Source organism: Drosophila nasuta, chromosome X (assembly GCF_023558535.2).
Source record: "Drosophila nasuta strain 15112-1781.00 chromosome X, ASM2355853v1, whole genome shotgun sequence".
Classification (NCBI taxonomy): Eukaryota; Metazoa; Arthropoda; class Insecta; order Diptera; family Drosophilidae; genus Drosophila; species Drosophila nasuta.
In genome coordinates, this window is record NC_083459.1 from 16,566,185 (window position 1) to 16,578,990 (window position 12,806).

General features: G+C 41.4%; 2 protein-coding genes across 2 annotated transcripts; both read right to left on the minus strand.

Annotated features, from left to right (window-relative positions):
• Nucleotides 1-221: 221 nt before the first annotated feature.
• On the minus strand, nucleotides 222-11,244 carry LOC132796180 (inositol polyphosphate-4-phosphatase type I A). The gene is made up of 9 exons (XM_060807255.1): nucleotides 10,469-11,244; nucleotides 9,851-10,084; nucleotides 9,187-9,351; nucleotides 8,860-9,105; nucleotides 7,518-8,093; nucleotides 5,499-6,048; nucleotides 2,755-4,060; nucleotides 657-1,411; nucleotides 222-594 (listed from the first exon to the last, which is right to left on the minus strand). Exons 2-9 carry the CDS (start codon nucleotides 9,966-9,968, stop codon nucleotides 462-464), a joined length of 3,849 nt encoding a protein of 1,282 aa, XP_060663238.1. The 5' UTR covers nucleotides 9,969-10,084; nucleotides 10,469-11,244; the 3' UTR covers nucleotides 222-461.
• A 241-nt stretch (nucleotides 11,245-11,485) lies between these two features.
• On the minus strand, nucleotides 11,486-12,692 carry LOC132795364 (NFU1 iron-sulfur cluster scaffold homolog, mitochondrial-like). Its single transcript, XM_060806036.1, has 3 exons — nucleotides 12,561-12,692; nucleotides 12,208-12,491; nucleotides 11,486-12,148 (listed from the first exon to the last, which is right to left on the minus strand). Exons 1-3 carry the CDS (start codon nucleotides 12,626-12,628, stop codon nucleotides 11,613-11,615), a joined length of 888 nt encoding a protein of 295 aa, XP_060662019.1. The 5' UTR covers nucleotides 12,629-12,692; the 3' UTR covers nucleotides 11,486-11,612.
• Nucleotides 12,693-12,806: the final 114 nt, after the last annotated feature.

Sequence of the window (12,806 nt, forward strand, 5' to 3'; positions counted from 1 at the left end):
CTGCGCGCATTCGTTTTACATGAATTGAATTTGATTGCAAAATGAAAGTAGACGCATATCGCCTGCTTTTTGGCTGTAACATATTGTGTTAAGTAAGATTCGTGCACATGCAATTACAAAATACAAAAACAGATAGTTTAAATAAATACGTTTTAACATAAACATTACCATAGTACATAGTACAAATTGTATTGGAAAGAACAGAGCTAAACGCTATGGAATCTCGCGAGTTAACAAACATTTTTCTCAGAGCCTGTCTAGTTAATTAATTAAGTTGCATTTCGTTTAGATTTTCGTTCGTTTTTCTTTTTTGATTAATTTACGTTCTTACGATTTTTTGGCACAGTTTTGTTTTGTTTTGTTTTTCTCTTCATGCAATCATTCTCAATAAGTACTCGTTATGATTGAAGCTTAAGTCTAAATGCCGATCTGTATAGTCGATCTTTGTATAACTGGAAGTTTTAGGTCTGCGCTTTGCCATAGGCGCCCACTGGTGGCCTGTACATGGCCGGTAGCATGATCACCTGCGGCAAATTGAAGGCATACTTGTGCTTGCCAATATTCTTGAACACATTGTCCATGCGTGTGCCCTCGCTGCAAATTAAAGAATTACCATAAGAAGAGAGACAAGAGAATAATAGAAGAAGCTACGCTACCTGCGCATCGTGCTCAGTGCATAGGGCACATGCTTGGCGGGCAGCTGAAACTCGCGGACGAGCACACGACACTGCTCGAGGGTGACAGCCATGCCGGTGCGATCCTTGGCGCTTTTGCATGACGTGAATCGCAGGCCGCCCATCAAACGGCATGCATCCTCGGCCAGATGCAAGATCTTTACGTCCTTCGTCACATTGGCGCGCAACTGTTGCTCCATAAAGCCCAGCACCGAGTGCAGCGAGTCCAGCGGATCGGCGGTGGCACAGTTCACATCCACAGCGGCAGCGGTTGCACTCAAACCCAGCTTGCGATAGCGACTAAAGTACTGCTGCAATCGCAGATAGTTGTCGAGATTGGAGCGATGTTGTTCACGGGTCTGACCCAGAGTCGCCTTCTCGTTGATGCCAATGTTGAAGAAGACGGGCGTGATCTTAAAGCTCGGCAGCTGCCCGTTGTTGTGCGGCAACGCATGCTCCGGCACCGGTAACAACACTTCCAGCGCCTGTCGCGATCCCGTGATCCGTGGCATCGGCGTCCGTTCACTAGGGGCAGCCAACACTAAACGAAAGCTGACGGCCGACAAGTCCTCGATGGCAATGCACATGTCACTCCACATGTCCGTCTCGGCGCCATACAGCGACAGCAGTCCCTCAAAGTACGCCAGCGGTCCCAGTTCTCTCAGCAGCGTCATGTAGGCGCTGTCCAGCTCACTGCCCCAAAGGCGCAGCATCAAGGCGCTGACCAATGCCGTTAACTGCAAAAAAAATACAATCGAAAATCCATGTTTTAATGTGTGCAATTAGTTTGACAAGTTGTCAATAATTCATTAATTAGCGAGCGAAGCTACAAAACCAGATACACTATTCTTTTCTTTAAAAGTGGAGCCATAACTTCATCTTCAGCTATGCTAAAATGTTTAACTAGCGACCCATTTTAATCTTTAAATTTCCAATTTGAATTCACTACAAGTTGTAAGTTGGAAACAACGCCTTTCCCTGCGATCCTCAAGGTATGTACTTAAGAAATGTTGCTGGCCAGTTTTGGCCGTTAAATTTCCCTTTTGAATTGAAAAGTTGGCAGCACTGCCTTTCCCAGCGATTCTCAAGTGGTGTACCTAAGCATCTACATTTTCTTTTCTCAAATGTGTGTGACTTGTGATTTTTGGAAGTTAAGCAACTTATTAAAATTCACTTGTAAATTTTAAACACCTTTCTTATCGATTCTCAAGATGTTTAATCAAATGGACTTTTAGTTTTTGGTCGTTAAATTTAAAAATTTCAATACACTTGTAAATTCTGGCCATCTTTCGCAGTGATTCTCTACTAGTCCACCTAAGCATTTTATTGAAGTTAATATATTTTAGTTTCACAAATGTGATTGGCCGTTAAATTTCAAATTTGTGTTCGAAAGATGGCGGTAACGCCTTTCTCTGCGATTCTCAAATGGTGTACCTAAGCATCTCATTATGGCTAGTGAATTTTCTCTTCTCAAATGTGACTTTTGTGTCCGTTGAGCTACTTATTTCAATTCACTTGTAAATTCTCAACGTCCTTCTCAGTGATTATCAAGTAATAAGCATACACTTATGGGCGATAAGTTTTATCTTTGCAAATGTGCCTTGTGGCCGTTAAATTTCCTATTTGAATGAGATGCTTAGTTAGAATACAAATTCAATTCCCAATTTGAATTGGCACGCTCTCTCATCGATTCTCAAATTGTGTACACATTTTTTTTTTTCAAATGGACTTTTAGAATTTGGTCATTAAATTTAAAGTTTGAATTCACTTGTAAATTGTGAATATCTTTCTCAATGATTCTCTTGAAGTCCGCCTAACATTATAGTTAATATATGTTTTTTCTGTATAGACTTGTGTTTAGGGATTAAATTTGTAGTTGGAATTGAGTCGCTTCTCTGTGGTTCTTCAAGTAGTAAAATCGTATTATGACCAATATATTTATTCTTCGCAAATGTATAATTTTGTAGATCACCAATTTGAATTGAGTTGCAAATTGTGAACATGTAACCTAAATACTTAATAGATGGCTATCAATTCTGAACTTTGAATATGTGATCAGTAATTTGAATATCCTTCTTACCGCTTGAGAGAAGCAGACGTCACGTCGATACATGATGCTCGCCTGGAGTCGATTGCAGCGCACATCCTGCTGCAGCCGTTGGACAGAGTGCATCAGCCTGGCGGTCTTCAGTAGGCGATCCATGGCATGTCGCAGCTTGCGCATGCTGGGACGCAGTTCAGCCACCCAATCGGTTGTCAACGATAGATCCAAGCCATCGGTGAATTTGTTGCCCTTTTTAGCTGCCGGCAATGGCGTTGTCTCCTGCGTTGTCAAATCCAGTTTCAGCTGTGTTTGCGCCTGCTCCTTATTACTGGAGGCAGCTATCACATCGGGCGTCTGCTGCTGCTGTTGTTGTTGTTGAGCCTGCGACTGTTGCTGCTGCTGTGGCGCCACAGTGAAACCTTCTCGCTTAATGGGTGCCTTGGGATGACGCAATCGGATGGCGGGACTGTCGCAGCGACCACAAAAGAACTTTAGTTTGCTCACCAAACACATGACGCTCGCCTCAATGTTCAGCTGGGTGAGATCGATCGGTTCGGGCTCCTCTGTGGGTCGATAGTAGTTGGCCGAGGGTGACGAGCTCATCAGCTTCGTATCGAGAAAGCCAGCAGGCGGCTGAGAAGGATGAGGACGCGGTTGTCTCGCTCTAACCATCTCATCGAGATCGATAAGCTGCACTGAAGGCGGAGTTACGCCCTGCCAGCTGGGTGGCAGTGACTGATATGTTGCCTCGTCCAACGCGTTGGCCTGTTGTTGTTGTTTCAGCTGCTGCTGTTGCTGCTCCAAGTTGCGCAGATGCGCATTGTAGCACTTGACCACATGCTGCAGCGTATAGATGGCATTGATGTCCAGCGAACTCGATGGCGATGCATTGCTCGGATGCCAGCTATTCGAACGCATCAACGGCTGACCGCGTGGCCACAAATCCGGTGGCGCCACCACCGGTGTGGCAAAATCCTCCAGCTCCGGCGACTTCAATTCCAAGGCGCTCAATTGTTGGGTGATCTTGCGAAACGGCGACATTGGCTCCATTAGCACATTCTCCGGCTCCTCGATGATGCGATGGCATTCGATGAAGTTCACCGCCTCCTCCACAATGCTCGGCTCCCAAATGTTGAGCAGCGTTCGTGTCTTTGCCACCATCTCGTTGCACAGCGGCATCATGTCGCGGGCACTCCGACGACTAGCCAACTGCAGCAGCTGCGACATCAGCTCGACGATCTCCTTGCGCAGCTGCTTGGTCGCCTGGACGGCATCGTTGGCCGCCTGCACCTTGCACGCGTTGCTCTGCTCCAGTTTCCAGGCTTTGCTCTCCTGCAGCAGTCTGTTTGGGTGGAATGGGAAAACATGTTGTGAATTATTCAACTGTCACATTTTTAGAGTTTCTGCTCTCTAAATTGCTTTCAGCTTGTATAAGGAATTTAGAAATATTGTATTGTAACGATATTGCAACTATCTTAATGCAAATTCTGATATACTACAAGAATTTGTTGTCTAACAAGTAAATCTGCTTCTGCTCATCTCATTTTGAAATACATTTCTTTTTGTATCGTTTCCAATCCAATGAGCTACCAAACTAAACTTCAAAGTTTATTACTTGATTTAATGGGAAAGGATTGTCTTAAATATTCCATTTTAAATTGCTTGAGACACTCAAAATTCTTCTACTAGAATTTTTTGATGTATATTTTCCCACTTTTAGCAAATTTATTATTTGTATTTTGTAACTCATAAAATAAACTTATAATCCTTATAAACCAGTACTGTATTTTTCATATAATATACTAAATTAATATACCGCAAACAAACTAAAATATACCGAAGGCTATGTTTAGCATATTGATAAAGTACTACATTCAGAATATATTATAGAAACAAACTTAATCTGCGTGCAAACATAACAAGTGCTGTCGATCAAAAATTATATCTCTACTTATCTCTTATCGTCTCTGAGTTCTAAGTTCTATAAGGTGTTGGCTGTTGACAATGCTCAAGAATATATATACTTTACATTGTCGGAGATTCATCCTTCTTCATGGAGGTACAAAGTTATATTATACCCTTTTACGCTATGCAAAGCAGGTTTAAAAATTAGAATGCTCCTTATACGCATAAATACAAATGATTATTTTACCCCCCTTCGAAAAAAGAAAAAAAGGATTCACCTATGGCAAATATAAGAGCACAAGAAATATATATCATTCTTCTATTTTTCCCCACTATTAGCAAATTTATATTTTGTATTCTGAACTATATTTTTTACGAATATCATTCTTCTATTTTGCTGGCAAATTTATAATTTGAATTTTGAATTTCATAAAGTAAACTAACAATCATTATGAAAATAACTATAATTTACGTACATATATCATATATGAATATATCATATATATTCTTATATTTTTCCCCACTATTAGCAAATTTATAATTTATATTCTCAACTATAATTACTATAACTATAATTTACGTATATCATTCTTCTATTTTTCCCCACTTGAATTGTTAAGTTCATAAAATAAACTAACATTAATTATGAAAATAAGTATAATTTACATAATTTCTATAATAGACTCTTACTGCCCACATTTACGAGTATATATTATATACTCAGACTGTGCTCGCTTTATAAGCAAAGTTGATTTATATTTAGATTTGCCATGATGAGGGTCAACCAACAAGCAAACCACTCTTGATAAGTACTCCCAATGGACGTGGCATATCAAGAACACACAAATGCTTTTAATACCGTTTGTGCTACTCACTTGATGAGGCCGCCGCACTTGCGACCCTTGGCGTCGTGACGCGTAAACGCGCCCACAGTCACAATGTCGAGGAGTCCACGTCGCTGCAGCGTATCGTTCTGTGCCCACATGCGTTGCACGTGAAGATTGACGGGGAGGAACTCGAGGGATTCGTCGGTTTTGGTGGAGCTGCGCTTGTAGAAGACGCCGTCGCGCATCAGCTGCTGAATGTTCTGCTTGGCCTGCGAGTAATCCTTGAGGAGACGCAAGTGCTCCTCGAGCAGATTCATTTGTCGCCACCGCCATTCGCCGCTCAACTCGCCCATGCCCGAGATCTCCTGCAGCAGCTCCTTCTCGCGTTGTATCCAAATCGAGAGCAGCTGCTGAGGCACCGCACAGCAGACTCTCGACTCCAGCATCGTTTCCAGCACACTGATGTCGGCGCCCAGCGACGAGTGCAGCCGATACGAGTGCAGGCGAGGATTGGCACAGACCCGCTCCATGCCACACAGCTGTGGCACAAAGAGACGCACGCCCAGCTTCGGTGGCAGCGATTGTGTGCGACGATGACCTGATGGATTCAGAGAGTGAGAAAGATTTTATTAGTACTAACTTGATTAGCCATAGATTTACTCAATAATAGTGATTATTTTTAACTAAGGTAATGAATTCCAGAAAGTTTTCAGTATTCTAATTGGAAATAAACAAAATCTGGGCTTGATTTTGATTCTTTTATAAAGATATCAACGAAAGTTTTACAAAAATCATATCTATTTAACCACAATAATTTATTAATGTTTATTTTTTTGTTCGCTAAAAAGTAATGAAAAGTTAATTTTATTTTTCGTTCATAATTCCATTATAATTATTAGTGGAAAATGATAAATTGTTAAAAAAAAAAACCTTAATTTTCCATCGATTTCTTCAATGATAGTAATTATTTTTAACTAAAGTAATCAATCCCAGAAAGTTTTCAGTATTAAAATAAAAAATAAAAAAAATCTGGGCTTGGGAGGTTGCGTTTTGATTCTTTTATAAGCATATGAAATGTCACCGAAAGCTTTTGCAAAAGTCATAACTATTTAATCACAATAATTTATTATTGTTGCTTTTCCTTTTCTCAAATTTTGTAGCCCAAAAAGCTAGTTTTATTTTTCCTTCTTATAAGTAATGTTTCTTTTTTATTCCACAAAAATCATAGTAACTGTTTTTTAGATTCATTTTTTTGTGCTCAAAAATAATTACCAATATTATTTGATATGACATATCATCGAAAGCTTCTAATTAATTTTGCTTTTTATTTTTGTGCTCAAACGTAATGAAAAACTAGTTTTATTTTTCCTTCTTATAAGTAATATGTTTTATTATTTTTAATCCACTACAAAAATGATAGTCTCTTTTTTGTAGTTTGTTTTTGCTCAAAAATAATTACTATTATTATTCTTATTGCCCTGTTCATGTTGCTTAAAAATATTTTAATCACCACAATTAGAATTTCAGATTGTTTACTCAAAAATAATGATCATAATTATTTTCAATTGTTTTTCTTTCAGTTGCTGCTCAAAAATAATGACTATAATTCGAGTTAATTTTGTTTATTGTTTAAAAATAAGGAATACAAGTCTAAAGTTGAAACTATTTTAAACGTAAACCGAAATCATAATCTTGAAAATAATGGAAGGTACTTGAAGCAAGTAAGAAAGCTACAGTCGAGTGTACTCGACTGTGAGATACCAGCTACCCATTTTGACAGACGGACATGGCTAGATGGTCTCGGCTGTTGACGCTGATCAAGAATATATAATATATACTTTATAGGGTCGGAGATGCCTTCTTCTACCTGTTACATACATTTCCTGTCGGCACAAAGTTATAATACCCTTCTACCCTCTGGGTAGCGGGTATAAAAAGAATTAATTTATGATACAAACTAAACTATGATACTGGCATAAATCAAAGTAGTAAAGTATTAAATACTAGGTTTAATACAAAAAATAGAAATAAATATTTCATTTTTGCTGCCTAGTGTATTCAACTCACCTTTTTGCCGTCGCCCCGAGCTGTCGCTGGCCTGATCGAACATCTGTGTGCTGGAACGCGGTGGCGGCTGCAGCAGACCACCGCCACCGCCACCGCCACCTGCACCACTAGCAGCAGCAGCACCCCTGGCGCCCAGTTCGGCAGCCGCCGCTTCGGGTGCCCAGGAGGCGAGCGTTATGAAGCCGCATTCGCCGCGTGGCGAGCTCAACGGCAAACGGAGGCGAGTCGCATCCTGGATGACGCCCAACGCCACCTCGGCGTGTCCCAGGGGCAGGGATGTGAGCGAGACGCGTTCGCGGACATCGTGCACACTGAATCGCAGCCTGGTGTCGGCTCCGAAGCCGGCGCTGCGCAGGAAGCGCATGGTGCACAGGAACTGGGGAGCTCGTGTGCGCTCCAAGAGTTCGGTGCGTGCATGATGCCGCCAGAGGCAAGTGTCGCTGGTCGGTTGCAGCACCGAGCAGATGACGCGCGGATTTGGCGGACGACCGAAACCGTCCAGCGGCAGATTATCACAGGAGATGGCCGTCTCGCAGATGGGCAGCTCCGAGAGCTCCGACTGCGGCTCTGCAAGTTCTGCAAGACGACAAGAGGCATATGTAGATAGAGGACAAGTGCAATATGTGAGAATGTGAGACAGAGAGGATCTTACAATACTATGAAAATAATAACAAAATCAATTAGTTTTTTCTTGTTTTCACATTGACAAAATTAAAGTTTATTCTTCGAATAAATCTCAGTTGAATATCGTATATGTATATCAGACCTGACTACAAAACTAACGATATAGTAGTTTAATCTATGGCGATCACACTAGCACATCCAGATCCAAAAATATATATAGTATGTATATACACATTGTTATGGGGGAAATTTTGATTGATTGTTAAGTAAGACTTACCTCGATGGGGTAATTCAAATTCAAGTAAAATAGCTTACAATCTATAAAATCGTTGAATAAAGCTTGATGCTCCAATGACACTGATATTTTCGAGTTAGTTGATTAACTTAAACTTTGAAGCCAGTGTCATTGTAGCAAACAGCAAGTGTGGCCTGAGTTCTTTGGTCTTTGATCACATAAGCTTTAGTCTATACAGTAAATAGGAGATTTTGCGTGTGTGTTTGGGGTGGTTTTTGTGTGTGTGTGTTAAGCAAGTGTGTGTGTGTGTGTGCGCCAGTTGCAACAGTTTTTTTTTTATACAAACTAAAACATTTTTAACAATAAACCAGGTTAGATGGGTGTTGTAGTAGTAGTAATGTAGTAGAGGGGGGGCAAAGTAGGCAAACAAACAAACAAACAGTTGCCAACTAGATCCACACTTTTAGAACTGTATTAGATCACCTTCAAAGGGCGCCTCTGTTGCTGCTGTCGCAGTTGTTGCATCTTCTGTCCACAAGGATTCGTCGTCGTATGGCAGCGGCAAACCCTGATCAATGCGATTGCCCATATGTGAGGCAATTTGCGCCTTCAGATGTTCGATTTGCAAATCGATTTGGGCATTCGAACACGACTGTATGCAACGCACCCAATCCAAGCGATCCGAGGCACTGTGCGTGACCAGCCGTTGCGTGGGACTGTCCTTGAAGTCTGTCGAAAGGAGCGAGAAGCATCATCGTTATCAGCATAATCGTATTACAAATCATTTGGACATCATCATATCAAACTTACCTAGATCAAAGACATAGCCATCCAAATCGGACAACTGGGCATCATCTTGTATGCGAGGCTGACAATCCTGGAGCACAAAAACGCCGGCGAGCGATGAAAAGGGATTCTTGTCCTTCAGATAGAAGAGCAGATTGCCGCGGAGCTTGCACCAGCATTCCAATTTAACTGTGTGTGAAGAGTGCGCACGCGAGAAAGAGATGGCAAAAAAAAGTGCGTAAGCAAAATAACGTGTGTGAGTGAGTGGGTGAGAGTGTGATGAGTGTGTGATCCTTGGCTCTGGCTCTGGTGAGTTTTAGTGATCCCAACCAGAGGTGGGATTTAGTTGAAGTTCAGACATCTCTATGGTGTGTATGGTGTGGCCTCACCACCAGAGTGTGATGGGTGATATCAGGGCGTGGTGAGCGTGAAAGTGATGGGTGATGGGTGATATCAGGGTGTGGGTGATAAGCGCAAAAGCAAAAATAAATCAACAAAAACAAACAGGAGAAAGGCAACAAAGAAACCTATTGCTACTCGCTGAGTGTGAGTGTGCGTGTGTGTGTGTAAAAGTGTAATATGTGAGTGTGTGTCTGTGTCTGTGCGTGTGGGTGTGTGTGCGTAAGTGAATGGAATGAGCACGATGATGAAATCAAAGCGAGGTGAGGCGTGGCGAGGGGCGACTCACCATCCGTGCGCCAAAAGATGCCCTCCTGTCGCTCCATTATTATCAGCAGACCTTCTTTGTCAAATCTGGTCGATGGATTGGATACCAAGGAGGCCAGCTCCGCTTTATTGAATCGCATGCTTGCCAACACACACACACTTTCCTCTTGTTGTTGTTGTTATTATTGCTGTTGTTGTTTCACTGGTTAGGCGACGGAGACGACGACGACGACAACGACGGCGACGGCGACGGCAGCTGTTGGTAATTGTAATTGAGAAATTATGCGGATTTTGTTGTTTGGATTTGGGCAGAAGTGCGCACAAAATTAATGGATGATAATTGAAAAACCATTGAAATACAAATTATAGAAAATAAACGAACTCAAACGCACTCGCTCAAGCACTCAGCGTAATAACTTCCAATTGGAGAAATATGCGGGGGGCGAGACGAGGGCTACTCACTCACTCACACACATGCACACACACACACACCTTGTAATAACGGAAGGTGTGCGTTTAATAATTCAAGAAATTACAAATATACAAGCAATGACAGCAGTTGTGGGAATTGGGGGGGCGGAGCGGGGCGTGTAGGGCGTTGGATAGCCAAGCACATTTGGTTTTCCGCTGTATTACATACCTTGTTGTCTCCTCTCCTCTCCTCTCCTGTACTCCACTGCACTTGACTTCCTCTCACGTTCCTACTGGCACACACTTGCTCGTTCACACTCTTTCGCTCTCGCTCTTACACCTCTTCGGCTCTCTATCAAAATAGCACAGCTGACGTTGACAACAGCATGGCACACAAATGGCCGAAGCGCCGCTTCTGGACCACAAAGTGTTGTCTCGCCTTTTTCTTGTTTTTCCTTTTTTTTTTGTGCTGTTGTTTTGCAACTTGGCACAGAAAATATGTAGCACGCTGACCTGAGCGTTGTTGTCTGTCTGCTCCTTCTGCTTCTCCAGCTCCTGCTCCACTGCGCCTGTTTCTCTGCCAACAAAAATCGGCAATTTTCAACTTCTCTTCTCTCTTCCTCACCAGCTGGCGATGCTTCTATAAATGTTGTTGGTTCGCTTCAACCTTCTCCTGTAGTCGGTAGTATGTTTTGGTATTGCTATTGCTTGATTTTATAGATTGTTCACATTTTTTGTTGTTAATTTAAAACAATGCGAGACGTGTATTTGTTTGTTTATTCCTCCACTAGCCTTCACTATGCCTGTTGTAGAAGTGACGAAACTATCGATGCAACGATGTTTCTGCTATTATTTTATGGCTGACATCAAAATGTTGTGCAGGCAAATAATATCAATGCTTTTATTATAAAATAAATAATGTTTTTAGTTGAATTCAGACTTGTTTTTAATAAAAAAAAATAAGAGCTTCCTTTAAGCAGATTTATTTAACACCTGTGTCAGGGTGTGACCACAACCAGCATTTTTAAAAATATATGTTTGGACGCAGAGGCAATATACCAATATAATAAAATACCAATAAGTGTTACCTGGTTACACTTAATTTAATGTACAATGTACATACATATGTACAACTGCGCACTATTTTAAAAATCATATTTTTATTGCAAAACTAAAAGCTAATCACTTTCAGTTCAAGCAGCACTAAACAAAATTGTTTTCAAATTTAAATAGAAGACCACGAAAATATAGCTGTATTATTTATTTGCCTTTTTTGAATTTTTAAGCCATTGCTAACTGTACACAAGTTTATGCTGTAACTGTAGATCTACTAGTAATATAATCATAAAAACAATTAAACAAAGAAAATCGAACTAATTTTGATTACCACCGATGCTAACAGGAGCGTTTGGCTGTTCCTTTTGCTTCAAACTCTTTTCGAATCGTTCAAACTCCTTATTTGCCATTTTGTCTGCATCATCAAAGACCTGTTCCACGGACTCTACTTCGGGTATATAGAATTGCAGCATATTTTGTACACCATTCTTGAGGGTGACAATGGAGCTGGGACAGGACGAACACGAGCCCTGCATCTTTAACTTGACAATGCCATTTTCATAGCCCATAAAGACGATATCGCCACCATCCTCCTGCACCGTGGGTCGAATACGTGTATCCAACAATTCCTTAATCATCATGACCGTTTCGTCATCATCGTCGTAGATTTCCGTATCCGCATTGGGACGGGCTTCGTGTAAAATGGGTAAACCGCTGGCAAAGAAATCCATAATGATAGCAAACACTTCTGGTTTTATAATGCCCCATTCACCGCCCTCCTCCTTGGATATGGTTATAAAATCAGCTCCAAAGAATACGGCACGAACACCTTCCACACGAAACAATAATTTTGCTAAAACAAAATAAATTTTGATTGATTTCGTTAGAACACCCATGCAGAGAGCAGCTTACCCAATGGACTAGAGTGAGCTGTTGTGGCACTGGGGAAATCATAAGTATTTCCTTTGCCCAGAACCTCGATGCCCGGCAAAAACTTTAAGCTATCGGGATTCGGTGTGTCCTGCGTCTGAATGAACATGCTGCGCTTTGACAGCTGTTGTCCCATTCCCTGGGGAATTCCGACCAATGGCTGCTGTAGCAACGATTGTTTACCTACAAGCGATGGCGTTGAATAAGTTTTGCCTGCCGAAGTCGCCGGCGGCATGTGCATAAAATCTCTGGCCGCACATTGCGATCTGAAGTTTCATAAAATTCCAATTCATATTTACCATTTACTGTTAACTGCACATTTAAGTATTACTTACATTTGACTAGCGCTCAGACGTGTATTACGCAAAGTATTTTTTGCGGCGTAAGAAAGTAATTTCGACATTGTCAATTTCGTATTTGTTGTAGATCTGACGAAACACACGCATAACAATACAAAACAGCTGTTCTTAATGCCAGTGCTGCCAGATAGTTGCAAAACGAAATACGATAGAGCATACGATATTTCGTTTTGCGTCTTGAATTAAAATACGATAGCTTACCGAGGGTAAGATATAGTGTAT